Source organism: Eleutherodactylus coqui, chromosome 10 (genome assembly GCF_035609145.1).
Source record: "Eleutherodactylus coqui strain aEleCoq1 chromosome 10, aEleCoq1.hap1, whole genome shotgun sequence".
NCBI lineage: Eukaryota > Metazoa > Chordata > Amphibia > Anura > Eleutherodactylidae > Eleutherodactylus > Eleutherodactylus coqui.
Window position 1 is genome coordinate 25,392,745 of NC_089846.1, and position 16,582 is coordinate 25,409,326.

Here is a 16,582-nt window from a genome sequence, read left to right on the forward strand (position 1 = left end):
TGCGCTGCTCCTTCACTTCCTGCTTCTCTCCGGATCAGAACTGGATGTGATGTCCTGACTAGCAGAAAAGCAAGAAGTGCCATAGCAGTCCAAGTCTCCCATTGATGGCTAATGACATCAACTGCACTGGACAGATAGCCAGATGATCAGCTAATGAACAGGGGTCCTGAGCGGCGGGGTCCCGTCCATCAATTACTGATGACCAATCCAGAGGATAGGTCATCAGTGAAAAAGAGGGCAGACAACCGCTTTAAAGAGATATTCTTACAGATAACATTTATCACCTGTTCAAAGGGTATGTGATAAATATTAGGCTATATTTACACGGACAAGCGCGATATTGGGCTGACATATTGCATTTGCCAGTCTGCTTTTTTTCACGTCGATCCCAGACATGTGTTTCAGGCGCATCAGAGGATCCCAAGTGTTTCCCATTGATTTCAATGGAAAACATCACACCCGCATGCACATCGCACAGTATGCGAGTGCCATGCGATTTCTTTTAAGGTCCCATTGGAAACAATGGGCGAGGCGTTCTAGAGCGAACGCTAAAAAATAGAACATGCTGCGATTTGTATCCTTGCAGCATCGCTACAAGGGGGAAAAAAATAACTTGTGAATAGGTCCATTCGAAAGAATGGAGTTCATATTCGTATGAATTTTGTGCGTCTCGCAACGCACAAAACTTGCGCGAGATTCTCGCCCATGTAAATAAGCCCTAAATCAGAGAACATTCCAATGAGGGGCCTGTCGGTATTCCATGCTGCTCATGGTTTTGCAGCTAACAAGTTCCTATAAAAGGTCTGTCTGCCGTTCCGAGTACCTAAACCGCCTCCAGCTACTGACCACTGATGTAGAGCGGATTCCAAAATGCGCTGGTTATAGTTCCTGTACAAAACATACCTTTGCAAACAGCCTTTTAACCCTTTCCAATCCACTGTCTGACGTCTGAAGACATTCTGATTGAAGGCTGTACAGCTTCGATGTCGGAAGACGTCCAGCAGGGTCTTCTTACTGTATATTACTGGCCGCTTTGTTGTCAGGGGGCCTCTCCAGCTTATCCCATACCACAGTACTGGCTCTCGCCAGCAGATGGTGCCATTGTATAATGGCAAAAAGAGAGAGCCCCCTCGGAAACGCAGAATCATAAAATTGGATTGCAAAGGGTTAAAATGTCCTACACTGCATGCTACTGGCAGCCCAGAGCGTGTGTAAGGGGGTGCCATTAACAGGATCATTACTTCTTCTATTATTGCAATATCCTTGTTTCTATCTATTAAGTCTATGCCCCCTGAGTACTGGTAAGGGCAACCCATGCTTGGCGCAACATACCAAATTTCTCCTGTCCCCCTGTTAACCAGTGTGTGGTAGGCAAGGAAGGGCAGTGCCCGCCCTGTCAGCAGAGTAGTAATGGTGAAGCTGAAAGAAGACTAGGGAAAAACTCTGGAGCCGGTGTATATTAACTAGCCTAAGGCGGGCTTCCTACAGGCGAGAAAATCGTGCAAGATTTGTGCGTTGCGAGACGCATAAATCTTGCACAGATATGAAATGATTTAAATGGCCAATTAGTCTAATGAGTTCCAGATGTGTTCTTTTTCCAGTGGAATTCCGCAGCATATCACGCATCTACTTGCATATTGCGCACTCCCCATTGTCTGCTATGGAGCCTTTGGTGTGTAAATGCGCAGGAAAGAAAACCATGCTGTACGTTTTTCTTTTTGCGTGATTGAAATCCGCAGGAAAACTACGCAGATGTGAACAAACCATGGGTTCTATTCCTTGTGTATTGCGCACACAAACATGCTTGTGTGAAGGGGGCTTGAGGTTACAGCTTCTTTAAGAAGCTCTGTATCTCAATCTGATAATATTTGCCCTCCTATTAGTTACTTAAGGTTACACTCACACACTAGACCCCTCACTTACAAACACACTCGCACTTGTGTTATACAAGTGTTAGTGACTTCACAGCCAAGTCCTACAAGTGCCTGGAATGACGAAGGAGGCAACACTCGGGGTCCTCAGAGTTTAATTACCATTCCCCGTGTCTTTGTTTCCTTTTGTACATATTCTCCATCTGCTTTGGAGCCTATAAATACTCAGGGCTTCATTTCTCTGGCATGGAGGAGGTGGTTTGATATAATTCACATTGTTTATCCGGTAAACATTGTGCAACGTCTCGGCAGAGATTAAATAACTGAGGAATGATTGGAGAAATATGCAAAAAATGTATTTTTAGCACATTTCATGTCGATAAGAATACGCTACATAATAACAGGGCTGAACCATTCCGAAAGTTAATTATTGTTTGCACGCTTTGTTGTAAAACGAGGATCAGGAAAATGAATTACCGCCAATGTCAACATTAACCTGTTACTTTTGTCTACCGCCATGTTGTTCGCTGCGTGATTTATGGGTCCTGCTTTCCTATCTCTTCTCTGCAAAGTTCTGTTTTCTGACTTTGAAAAAACTTTTCAGAAAATGGAATTGCTTATGTAACATCTGCCTAACACAATGCACACATCGGCTGCAGGAGTGTTATGTCACATAAAACGTACATATCGCCATATATCATGATAGAGGTAAGCCAGGCTCTTAAATTGGCTATATACATAGTGTTTAATTATTAGGAGTTTTCCAGAATAGCATTGCTGAGGGTGTGATCCTTGGGAACCCAAATAACCAACCAAATGAAGGAGCTGCAGAATTTGCTGTAGTGTTGGAGCACCTAGGGGAAGGACCTATTGGGTACGTTCACATATAGTGGATTTGATATGGATTCTCCACAGCGGAAAAAATCTGCAGAAAACCCGCACCAAAAACTGCATCAAATTCAGCACCATTTGGTGCGTATTTCACCTCTTAAGGACGACTTCAGATGACCGTATATCGGCCAGGTATTCACGCCGGCCGATATACGGCGTCCCTCTCTGCAGGGGGAGGAGGCTGGAAGAGTCGGGAGCAGTGCTCTGAGTTCCCAGCCCCTCTCCACCCCCTCTCCACCCCTCTGCACTATTTGCAATGAGAGGAGGTGAGATGGGGCAGGGCTAAGTTTCGGTAATTAGCTCCACCCCCATTCCACCTCCCTTCATTGCAAATAGTGCAGAGGGGCGGAGAGGGGTGGAGAGTTGGCGGAGAGGCGGCGGGAGCTCAGAGCACTGCTCCTGGCTCTTCCAGCCTCCTCCCCCTGCAGAGAGGGATGCCGTATATCGGCCGGTGTGAATACGTGGCCGATATACGGTCGTCTGAATAAGCCCTAATATAGTATGTGAGGCTGAAAAAAGACATATGTCCATCTAGTTCAGCTTATTACCCCTCAATGTTGATCCATAGGAAGGCAAAACAAAACCCCAATGAAGTAGAAGCCAATTTTCCCCATTTTAGGGAAAAAATTCCTTCCCGACTCTAACCTGTAAATCTAAATAATCCCCAAATCACCGAACCCTCTGAAGTAATCAGTGACTATATCATGTTATATTGAAACACTCAAAAAAGGTGTCCAGGCACCTCCTAAACACTTCAATTGAATGGATGATATTTGCTGCAAATCCGCAACAAAATCCACAGCAAGTGCTACAGATTTTTTCCACTGCAGCAAATCTTCTACCTGTGAACGCACCCACGCACTTGCAAACCTGTGATTTTTAATTGAGTGCAGTGTTTTACAAGAAAATTGCACTTACAATGCTGCACTTGTGATTTTTGTGCACATAAAAAAAAAACGTGCGTGAAAATCGCCCATTATTCCATATGCGAGCGAAAACGTCTTGGCCTTTAATTTTAGATGTTAAATTCCTTATCTTGCATATTCATATTTTGTTTATGCTTTTTGGCCAATGGTAATAAATTAATTTTAATAGATTTGAATTATTGTAATTGAACCATGTGCTCCTATAAAAACTGTTGCCTGTCAATCAATAAACAGATTACTTTGATCACACTAAGTGTTGTTATGGTGAAAGTGCCTGAGCTCAGCTTACCTCTAACTAAGAATTTGGAACTCAAAAAGCATATCATATAGCAATTATTGATTTTTGTATTAACACTTGCATGAAACTCGCATGTACATGCAATTTCGCTGCTACTTTTTTTCTACTGCCAGAGGGAAGAATGGGTGATTCTTACACAGAATCACACCCCCAAATAGGACATGCTGCAATTTTTCTCTCGCAGCACTGTGAGAGAACAATCGTACATGCAAATGCACCTATTAAAAACAGTGGGTTCTTTTCCCATGCGGTTTCTATGCATCTCACAACGCACAGAAATCGTGCGGGAAAATTGCCTATGTAAATGCACCCCAATGGTACTTTCACATGTAGCATAATTTAGTGTGGATATGCACCAAAATCCATAGCATTTTTTGCAGTGCGGATTTTGGTAGATCTGCTGCAAAATCCATTCTATTTGGTGCAGAGTTTGACACCGTTTTTGATGTGAATCCACAGCAGATTTCACCCTCTCAATTGAAGGGATGACGTTTGTTGTGGATCCGCATCAAAATGCGCTAGATGTGAACGTACCCCTAAACAGGTTGTGGGGGAATTAGATAGTGATGACCTATTCCAAGCATGCCCACCAATCAGCAGTTTCAAGAGGCCATGCCACCCAGGCAAGCGGACACCTCTTTTAATCCCTTTTGACCGCATCATCTAAATATATGTGATTCGTTAATGAAGGCTATATGGAGCGGGTTCGGGAGTTGAGTCCGCACTATACCCAAGGGCTATCAGCTGTTTTTGACAGCTGACTGTCATTAGCAGCTGTCACAATCTCAGTTAGCTCTGATCGCGGCAGGCAACTACTTAGATGCCGCGGCAGCCGTTTGTAAACCAAGACTGGGAGGACCGCGGGAACTACAGCACTTGATCGCCTGGGGGACGACGACAAAGGAGTGAATACGGCTGCTTCTATTGCTTTAACTCATTTGCAGCCATTTTTTTAAAAAGCGTCCACACGTGGACAATTCCTTTAATTCTACATGTAAAGTGGAAATGGTGTTTTAAGTTACGGTAGACATACAGTACCCTCTAAAGCTTTGCAATGTCTTCCTATATCACCATATAATGTAGTTGCTTTGGCTTAGAGTCTCGGGAGGTATTATAATGTTTGATCCACAACTGCCACCTAGTGTCTCCACTACACAGGCTGCAAATCACCTCGTGTTACACAAGGTTATTTTGGGGCTCATACTACTCTGCATATCACACGCCTTAAGGGCCCTTTCACACCGGCGGAAGATTTCAGCATTTTGCAGCTTAAGAGCTTCTTAACACGACCGTGTTTGCTCTGATATTTGCACGCTAAACTCAGAGAATAGATCCCATTGATTTCAATTGGTTTTGCATGCGTGGAAAAAAGTAGGAGCTGCTCTATCTTTCTGTATTTTGTGCAGCATACGATCCCATAGGAGTCTATGGGAGGTGCACAAATACGTAAGGGGAAGCGTGAAACACTGCGCAAAACGCGGTGAAAAAAACACATCTGGACCTCATTAGGCTGATTAGCCTTGTAATCCATGAAAAGGGTGTGTCGCACACATGCTAAACTGGCGCTGCGTGCGCAAAAAAGTACAACAATATGCGCACCTCAAAAATCTACCGCAAAAACCTTGTTCTTGTGCAAAAGATTGCACTGCAGCGAGCGTTTTTGCACATACTGTCATATGAATAAGCCCTAAAAGCGCAGAAACACACCAGAATCCACTTGCAGATAATGGGAGTGCAAATCCGCTGCAGCAGATTCAGTTGTGTTTCTAGCTGCGAGACGCGAAAATATTTTGCCCGTGTGAAAGGGCCATAATGATGATATTCTAGAAATCCAGTTACTCTTAGGGCTCCTTCACACGGGCGTATGCGCAAATGTACATATCTCAGCACAGAATATTGAACAAGGTTGATTTGCGCACGTGTCTGTGTAGTTTACTGTACTTTTGTTTGCATGCGCCCAGAATGCACTCTGCCCTGGTTTAAATGGCTAATAAGACTAATGAGATCCAGATGTACGGTATTCTTTTTTTCACAAAATTGTGTAGCATATTGCGCATTGGTGTTCGCATTTGCGCACAAAATAGAGCAGGTCCTATTTTTTTTCAATGCCCGCACAAAATACGAAAGATGTGTACGAATCCATTAATATCCATGGGTTCTATTCTCTACGCATAGTGCACGCAAGTCTTACGTGCGCAAATACACCTGTGTGAAGGAAACCTAAGAATTGCTTTTCAATTGCAACAATCTAAAGTGATTCGGACATGCATGTACACTTGTGGAGACACAGAAACTACATGTACTTAAAGGGAACCTGTCAAGCTGAGCAGATTGATGAACATCAGGGGGTGTCAGACTCATTTTCACCGAGGGCCACATCAGCATTATGGTTGCCATCAAAGAGCCGTTAATGAGAGCTCGATAAAACGGGCGTATTTGTGCCCCATATTATGTTTATAATCTGGAGAGCGTGAACACCATCAATTTGCATCGGGGTATTCAGACATAAGTTTTGAACGGGTGTTAATTAAAAAAAATTAATATCGCAAAATGAACAAGGTCACATGACTTACAAAAGTTACATTTCCAGACATAACCCAAACAGTATCCCATTCAGTGCTGCAGCTAGGCGATACACTTCATATTCATGCAACATAGAACAGACTGACAATACACATAAACACTCCAGAAACGTCCATACATGAACTTCTCTACACTACAGCAGAGAGCTGGTTCTTCTGCATCCGGGCCTTGTCATGGGCTACATAAAATAACGTGGCGGGCCGGATTTGGCCTGCGGGCCTTCAGTTTGATACATGTGATATATAGTTTTTTTTAGCCTCGTTTTATTCAAAGTATTTCAAGATTAGTACAAAAAACATAATTGCACACAATTTCAGCATTTGTTTTGTCTATATATTTCAAAGAGCAATACAAAAAATAACAAAAGTTCTTCCCTTTTTTCTTTTCTTTTCCTTTCTGTTCCTTGTGATATATAGTTTTATAGACGGAGATTCAGTATAACTTGTATTTCATTCATTTTCTGTGGTTAGGAGTCCAATGGGCGGTCCTATCAGTGATTGACCGTTATATCTGTGAACAGACATACAGGGAAGGTTGTCGATCACTGATTAGGACCGCCCACTGGACTCCTAACCATAGAGAGAGCAGGGATTTAAATGAATTAAATATAAGCTATACTGAATCTTTTCCCATAAGTCTGCTTAGCTTCTCTTGCTCTATAACTTGCTGCCTGCAGATCAGACACTATATTCAATGTGACAACTTTCCTTTAAATATAATGCCATAGCTTCAGCATTGTAAGTTAAGTTGCTCTGTACAGCGGTTGCCAATAGAAATACAGTAAATCCGGCAGTATACAAAAACATAAGCAGATCCACTGTATGAAATGGCCATATGACAAGGTCAAGTTGCCGCTATACAGACCTATGCGCCCAACGAGGCACTGGTTGGGGGGGGGGGGGGCATGCAAGATTGAGTCATGGCTGCAGTTTATGGCTTCAATCATAGACTACCATGTGGTGTATTTATGAGGATAGAGCCCCCAGCCTCCTCAGCAGTGATTGACAGCCGACTGCTGTGCGTCTGCATATATAACAGCCCATCAATCACTGTGAGTACGGTGGGCCGCAGCGCTTTCACTGCACTAATAAACTAGTGTCCAATGTATTCTTTCATCGTTCCACATTAGTCAAATGGCACAATATTTTTTGCTGCCCTTTCATAGAGAAGAATAGTCTTTTGACAGGTCTGCTGCTACCGTGTTACCCCGAAAATAAGACAGTGTCTTATATTAATTTTTGTTCAAAAAGGTTTCAGTTTTTTTACATGTATAGCTGCCTGGACACTATTTAAATTGACTTTTTTAATTAACTGTTAGCAGGGCTTAATTTTGGAGTAGGGCTTATATTTCAAGCATCCTCAAAAAGCCTGAAAAAGCATTTTGCATCCTCAAAAATTCTGGAAAATCATGCTATGTCTTATTTTCAGGGTATGTCTTATTTTCAGGGAAACAGGGTATATAAAGGGGTTGTCCACTTTCAATAATCCTTTTTGCTAGTAATGTCCCTTGAAAATACAAGGGACATTACTAGCTGGGACACCCCACAATCAGATGTAATTAAAGGGGTTGTCCAACTAAAAAAATGTTTTTAAACAAATGGTCATTTTATAAAATAATAAAATAAACCATATTTATTTCTCTTCTCTCCCTGGGAAACACTGCAGTGGGTCCCGCAATGATACCGTGACAGTGGAAGTCACATGACTGCTGCAGCTAATCAGAAGCCGCAGCATCACCGCCCGTTCTCCTGGCATCACGCTCACTTCCTGGCTGCCAGGAGTTCCAAATGGTGACACCGTGGCCTCTGATTGGCTGCAGCAGTCACCTGACTTTGGCATCGTCGCAGGACCCACTGCAGAGAAGTGAATTTTTTTTAGTCAGACAACCCCTTTAAATGGGAATCCTGGCAGCAAGTGTTCATTTTTCCCTGCAGCACCACCACAGAGATACCCTTTGTAGTCACTCTGCATTGCAACTTATTGATGGAGGTCCCAAAGAAGGGACTCCCCTCAAAATGTCCATGTAATATATAGACATGCTGGGTCCTGTAGAGTCAGAGACGTTCCTTGCAGCTGCTCTGACTAAGAGGTGAGGGTTCTGAACAAGCAACTAGCTTAATTCAGACAATCTTTATTTCTTGACGACTTATTTGGGTGAGAAAAACAGAAATCGCATGCAAGTTTTTTACTGCCTTTTTTGGGGCTTTTTTATTCCCACACATGCCTGTGGAAAAATAACATAAAAAACACCAGTCCCAGAGAATGCTGCGATTTGCAAAAAAATGCCACAGACCACAAAAATGCAGCTAAAGAAAGTAAAAAAGGCCACCAAAAAAATGTAGTGTTTGTAAGGCCTTTTATATTTTACTACTAGCCTACTGCAAACATCTGGACACAAAGCTTTTTGTTTCAAAAATAGGCCAATACCCCGAAATGGGAAAAAAAACATGGTATTTTAGAAAATAAAAAATGAGGGACATTTAAGAAGGCTTTAATCTAGAAAAAAGACGTAAAAAAGTCACAAAATTTGGTGCAAAGGCTGCCTATGAAAACAATTTGTGACTTGTCAGCCTTCCACTACGGTCTCAGCACTTTCAGGGAAAGTGCCAGAAATGTACACCTGGTCGGGACCAAATATGAATTTCTCATATGGTAACAGCTCACCTCCTCCCCTTCCCTGCACAAAGCCCTCTACACAACTCCCAGAGCATACCCATAACACTCTCCCATAGAAGTCAATACGTCCCCTCCAGTCTAATGTGTATATGGTCTTTGAGGCTGCTGCATAGAACAGCAAGCTAGCCTGCAGCTGATGAATATCCAGGACTACTTCTTGTAGTCCTCTATGCATATGCTGCTACTGATAAAATGTAATTTTCTCCAAAACTACTGCACAGATGCACACAGCAGGTGAATCACTGTAATCCGTATGATAGGCACTATCTTGTGCTGCCCCCAGAGAGGGGTTCAAAAAGACGGTCTCTAAAAAGTACCTTTCTAACAGGACGACCCCTTTAAGTTATACGTTAAATGATAGGCTATTGTCTAATCTAGAAAACCTGTCTAAAGAATACTTACAACGTGAATTCCCTTTAAATTCCTATTGATATCATCTCACCATTTTTTCAAGTAACTATGTAAAAAATCAAAAATGTCATGTTTTTGTAATGCTCAGGGTAATGTCAGACTATTCCTCTTTGTAAAGGTTACGGAGAGATGTAGAAAAGGCGATTCCATTCTGTGTCTCTTATTGATAGTCACAGGAAGGGAAGCAGTAGATACAGACACGTCCCACGTTGACTTCATTTCCTGTAAAAACAGACAAGAGAGACAAAAAGGTATTAAGATGTATTCGAGAGACAGGTGGGCAGGGTGGAAAGTCACTTTTTAGACCTCTTTGTAGTAGAAGGCACACTTTTCGGAAACAGTTGGCAATGCCCAAGGTGGATGGGTGAGTTTTTTGGTAAGTTTGAACTAATGGATCCGAGGGAAACGTTTATCCTCCCATTGACTGTAGTATATCCTTACCATTCGTGGACTTCAAAACATACTGGCCTTAGAAGGATGATGGGATGACAAGTAAGTACGTGGAGCATATACCGATATAAGCTATATGTCCTGTGTGGTTTTAAATGGGCGGTCTGGCGAGTTACACTTTGATGCATATTGGAGGCAATTCTGGTTTTTTGGCAATTCAAAATTGATCATCGAAGGTGGGGGAAATTTTCTGGCAATGGGTAGCAGTTGCACCCGGGCCTTGGTGACTGAGGAGGCCCAGAGGACTCTGCCACATTAGAGGCTACCAGTATTGCATGATAGGTGGGGCCTGTTACAGGTCCTGCATTGGGGCCTAGAAGCTTCAAGTGATGCCCCTGGTGGCCAGCATTGCTGCTCAGCCCCATTCACTTTAATGCAATATCAGAAGCAGCCGAAGGACAAGAATGGCACGGTTTCTGAGTTATAGAATATCAGCAGGCATATATCTCAGATATCTCCTTAGGGTGTATTCAAATATAGTGGATTTGATGTAGATTGTGCGTTTTGACGCAGATTTGCAGCATTCACCCCTTCAACTGAGAGGGTGAAATCTGTTGCAGATCCACATTAAAATACTCACCAAATAGTGCGGATTTTGGTGCCGATCCACACCTAAATCTGGCACCTGTGAACTCACCCTAAAGGGTTTATTCACGAGTCATTTTCCCGTCCGTGTGCGGTCTGCATTTGTAGTGGTCGGCACACGGGCAGCACACTGACCCAATAGTCAGTGGGGCTATACAGATAAGTGTTGTTTTTTTTACATGGACTGTAACAATAATCACAGCATGTCCTATTCCGGTCCAACCTCTCAGATAACAGTCACCCATTTAAGTCAGCGGGCATGTAAAAAATAACAAGCGAGAAAATCGCGGCAAAATTGCATCATCGTTCCCGCGAATTTTTGAGCGTCAGCGATGCTTTTTTGCCTTTTCTTATAATAATCTTGCATCGCTGCCGCCTGCGATAAAAATCGCAGTTTTTTATCGCCAAAGTCAATAGGACTTTCTAATGTTAAAACCGCATCGCAACGTAAGTTTGTGCGTTGCGATAAAAAGGAGGCTCCATAGGGAAACATGGGAGATTTTTAAAAAAAAAAAAAAAATTGCATATCGCAGAAAGATACAGCATGCCATATTTTTTTCTTCGCATCAGTGAAAACATTGCTAATGGGAAAGAAACCATTGAAATCATTGGTTTTATAAATCCACTGACTCTCGCATCACGATTTTATAGTTCGTGTGAAGCTGCCCCAAGTGTTTTAGCACTTTTTTTTCCTATGAAGGTACAAAAATGGCTGCAGATTGTTAGAGCCAAAATACGCTGACTGTCTTATGTGACTGATGAAGAAATCTGGCAAATTTAACTGGACCAATGAGGTATCCCTGTGTTGTGCAGCGCCAACAGCGATAGACAATGGCCCACATTTACAAAAGCTTTTATAGCGGTTTCTGGTGTAAAATGGTCACAAATTGTTGTGCAAGTGGATGTTTGTGGAAAAATGTGCGACTTTTTCCCTTTTTGTGCGGGCCCTGAAATTTTTTCGAACAGTGGGTTGGACCTGGCATACATTTCTAAAAAGGCACACGAAGCTGCGCTGAACACATGAAGAGGCGTGTGCTTCTTCATGGATTCAGCGCAGCATGTGCCGGCGGAAATCCTACTAAGCCCGCCATAGCAATAGCTGGGCTTAGTAAATTCCCCCACTGTCTATGATCAGCTTTGCATTGCAGCAAAAGCGGAACTGGCCTTGCCGAATTACCTCCAGTACGCATCAAAGTCCAACTCACCAGTAATTCATTACGCCACATGCATATCATTGTAATAACCGTTGCATTAACTCTTCATTAGCAGTTGATTAAAGGCTCCGATGCCGAGCTCCCAAGACAAGACCGTGCAAACTTCATCTTCAGAGACTGACATTCAGCCTGATGGAAAAGGAAAGGTGCAGATCGGTCAGTGGAATCGCAGGAACGCCGCCGCCGCCTCCCAGTTACATCACGTAATGCTTTATTAATGATTAGACTATGTGACTAAATGCGAATAATGCCCAATACTAATAAAACTGTGTTTATTAGCAGCACCAGAGTCCTTATATCATGGTGAGCCCACCAGCCGCGATCAGCTCCTCTTCCTACCTACGGGCTTTGCTTCAGGAAAACAAACAAGCCGTGGTGATCCATCCAGTAAGTACCGATACATAGTCAAAGATAAGGAAGGTAGAAAACGAGCAGTCGGTGTGTCACTTGGCACACAAGACCTCTGCCCACATGTAGTAAAGAACTATCAGGTGTTTGACCTAAAGGGGTTGTCTCATAAAGACAAAACCCTCTTGGATGAGAAGCTGACCCTGTGATGTCGAAGGTCTCCCAACTATTCGAACTTCAATGGGACTTGCTAGAGTAAGCCGAGTTCAAGCGTTTGTCAATTTCCAGTGGTCACATTCACTTCAGTCAGACTACCGGAGATTGCCAAGCGCTTGAACATAGCTTTCTCCAGCAGGTCCAACTGAAGTTAATGGCGTGGTGGCATGCATGCATGGCCACTGCTGTTGTGAAATTGAGGGCATATTGGTGGTGTTATGTCGGGATTGGTGGAGGTCTCAGCAGTTGAACAGCAACTGATCAACAAAAAAAACCTTATCCTATGGGTTGGGGATAACTTACTAAGATGGTGTTGCAGGTGGAGGTATAGCGACTAGAGATGAGCGAGTGTACTCGCTAAGGGCAATTGCTTGATCGAGCATTGCCCTTAGCGATTACCTGCCCGCTCGGGAGCAAAGATTCGGCTGCCAGCGGCGGGAGGGGAGCTGCGGGGGAGAGCGGGGAGGAACGGAGGGAAGATCTCTCTCTCCCCCCCGCTCCCCCCTGCTGACTGCCGCAACTCACCTGTCACCCGTGCCGGCAGCCAAACCTTTTCTCCCGAGCGGGGAGATACTCGCTAAGGACAATGCTCGATCAAGTAATTGTTCTTAGCGAGTATGCTCGCTCATCTCTAATAGCGACACTATATTCAGGATAAGATGCAGCAGATGGAGTATCCAACATATCCAAAAGTTAGGAAAATAGTTGCGTGACCGCCGTTGAGCTGAGAGCTGCACCTTGGATCATCAGTGAAGAAGAGACAGAAGAAGGATGAATCATGTAGCTCCACAAGACACTGCCAAATGAAGGAAGAAAGTCATCTGGCCAAACGGATCTAAGGGAGATGATTGCCCTAGTCTACATCTGCCTGTTGACCCCCTACCAACTGGCGGTCACTGCCCTATTTCATCCACACTAGACACATAGCTAAGGCCAGCCATGGCAACTATAGCCTTGTAAAAACTTGTATGGTATTGGTGAAGTGGCTAGCGATTCTTAGGTAAAGGCTATTATAACTCCAACTGATGAACTTCAGTACGGAAGAAGTAGTGGTGGTTGTATCTAGGAGCGGCTGTCCAAGTGATCACATGAGGGTTAAGAGTGGTGGCTTAGATGTCCAGGAGTCTTGGAGCAGCTGATAAAGGACTTGCACCAGGATGAGGTTCCAATCTTGATGGGACCCCTCATTCCTTGTGTATTCCCTTGTTTGAAGATCAGACATCCATCGTCAATTCTGATGCTTCACAAAGCTGTTTTGCACTTGTTCTACTGAGTATTCCTCAATGGTCTCAATACTATGAGATCATGCTGATTTCATCAGATAAAATATGAATTGTTTCCGCATAGTATCGGCATTATATCATACGGATATGTTTCTTTTAATCAGCAGTTTTGTACTTGACAGGTAAAAAAAAGAGAAAGTTCCTATAGGGTAAATCGGGTTTCATGGGTGTTGTGCACCTACAATGATCAATGGCAATTAAAACATCAAATAAGCATAAACTAATATAACCCATTCCCAACGTAAAAGACAAACAGAGAAGTGGGTGGCATGCTCCTCTGATAATTATTAGAACAACCGTAGGATTGTGTCATGATTTGCTTGTTTTATCCTTGGAAAGAGATGATTACTGTGTCTGTGACTTCAAAGTCTTGGCTGTAACACTGTCACTAATTGTGATACGAATCATGAGCCAGTAAGACCAACAAACGCAGGAAGGCTCCTGATAACGGCCGTTTGGGGACTGTAAACAGAATGTCTATATATATCCATAGACATCTGAAGCATGTTGTGCACATATTGAATAAACATATTCTAGAACTGGATTAATGCAGAAGAAAGAAGACTGGTGGGAGGCATGCAAATTAATGCAACGTTCCATATTTAATATTTGTACAAGATGACATATGTTAGATATTTTTGTATCCAACAAAATTATATCTCTACTTTTAACCTAATTCCATATTCTCACAATTCCAACAAATATGCAATCAGAATTTAAGAGGTTGTCTGGTTTAGAAAACCCAGGTTATTAAAGCGACCCTCCGGTAACAGGGACAAGATTCGGGATTAGCTTTTTGTGAGGTGCCCTTCTAATGTCCAAAGCAGTAACTCCTTTGGACAACGGAACAGTTGGAGCTTCTCATGCTTGTTGGATGATCAGACGCTCCTCTCTACTGGTGGTCTGTCGGGGGTCCTGAGCCTGGTCGCCTTGTGTGACCTCGCACATCCACTGGTCCCAACACTCCTAACGGTCTGGTCAGATGCTCCTCTCTACTGTTGGTCTGTCGGGGGGTCCTGAGCCTGGTCGCCTTGTGTGACCTTGCACATCTACTGGTCCCAATACCTCCTAACAGTCTGGTCAGAACGCCCCAGTGGCGGCAATGCGTTGATACGACCATCCAGCTTCACGCATCCCAATAATGCGCCGTCCTCAGACTCCGGTAACGGGGCGAAATCTCTTCTCTGCGTCGTAGAGGTGTCTAGTGGGCAACAAGCTCTACAGAAGCGGAAGAAGAGGTCACTGCTAGAGATGAGCGAGTTTACTCGCTAAGGGCAATTGCTCGAGCGAGCATTGCCCTTTGCGAGTACCTGCCCGCTCAAGAGAAAAGGTTCGGGTGCCGGCGCGGGGGAGCTGTGAGTTGCGGCAGTCAGCAGGGAGGAGCGGGGGGGAGAGAGGGAGAGAGAGATCTCCCCTCCATTCCTCCCCGCTCTCCCCCGCAGCTCCCTGCCCGCCGCCGGGACCCGAACCTTTTCTCTCGAGGGAGCAGGTACTCGCTAAGGGCAATGCTCGCTTGAGCAATTGCCCTTAGCGAGTATACTCGCTCATCACTAGTCACTACACATAAGCAGCCTCCGAGACTTTAGCTACATTTATATATACTCAGATTTTATGGACTATCCAGTTATCATCTACTAGCATTATGGTCTATTTCCCATTAATTAAATTAGTATTCTAACATTTATACTGGAATATCTGGGTGAAGAAACATCTTTTTTTTAATAAGTGTGACTACAAAAAATGTTAAGCACTTTGGGATGGATCCAACTGTAAACAATATTTTTTGTGGAGAACCCCTTTATTCTAAATTACCTTACCCACACTTTTACATCACTGAAAGAAACATTTTTACAAGATCAGGACACTATTGTGTATTTGATTTGGTAAATTCTTGATTTTAGTAAACTTATAAAAGTTAGAAAAAGTTCAATGGGCAAGTTTTTTTTGGTAGCACTGCTGACTAATTGTCAATCTTCTTACAGTTTACCAGAGAATCTGCTTCTCAATCTCCTGCCCTGCATCTGGCATCCTCTACTTCACCATCATTACCATCCTCATCATCAGGACTAAATCTGCAGCCTTCAAGATATTTTCAAGTAGTGAACAAACACATACAAGTGCACCCTGCACCTCCAGGTAAATGTTGCATAGTCATAATCATGTTAGGCGGTGTAGCACAGATGATAAAAGTCTGATCCGCAAGAGTCTCACCACTGGAATCTGCACCGATCCCAAGAATGGGCATCCTGTGCCCCTGTCCCCCTCACTGCACCTGCCCACAGCGATGTGGAGATTGAAAGGAGCAGCAGTCATGCATGCGCAATGCTGCTCCGTTCATTTTAATGGGGCTGCCGAAATTAGCAGAGTACAAGCGCTCAGCTATCTCTGACAGTCCCATTGAAGATGAATGGAGCCTACCGCACTTGCTTGACCATCGCTCTATTCAACTTCTTCTTCACTGTAGGGAAGGGGCGGGTGCAGTGAGCCCACAGTGAAAAGGAGAGGGGGACGTGGAACACCTATTCTCAGGATAATTGGGGGCCTCAGCGGTGAGACCCCTACCAATCAGATTTTGTATCAGCTTTTCTATAGATAGGTAATAAAAGTTAATTTTGGGATAACCCCTCTAAAGGGTTGAGCCAAGATATAAAGTTATCCCATAGGATAGGGGATAACTTTTTGATCGGTGAGGGTTCAGCACTGGGACCCCAACCAGTTTTGAGCACGAGCTTCCCAAGGTTCTTTGCATAAATGGAGTAGAACTCGCGCATGTGCTCAGTAACCTCCAATGCTCTCCTTGAAATTAATGAAGTGGCAACACACATGCGCA

At 43.7% G+C, this 16,582-nt stretch overlaps 1 protein-coding gene across 4 annotated transcripts in view; it reads left to right on the plus strand.

Moving 5' to 3' along the window:
• Positions 1-16,582, plus strand: part of FOXP3 (forkhead box P3) — a 70,784-nt gene that overhangs the window by 19,562 nt on the left and 34,640 nt on the right. For 2 of the 4 annotated variants that reach the window (XM_066579762.1, XM_066579763.1), the window contains 3 exons: positions 11,958-12,108; positions 12,185-12,292; positions 15,735-15,888. In XM_066579762.1, the coding sequence (XP_066435859.1) occupies positions 11,977-12,108; positions 12,185-12,292; positions 15,735-15,888 (394 nt within the window). In that variant the 5' untranslated portion in view covers positions 11,958-11,976. Of the gene's footprint in view, positions 1-9,936; positions 10,033-10,057; positions 10,149-11,957; positions 12,109-12,184; positions 12,293-15,734; positions 15,889-16,582 lie in introns of those variants that run through there. The other 2 variants (XM_066579765.1, XM_066579766.1) reach the window with 2 other exon arrangements.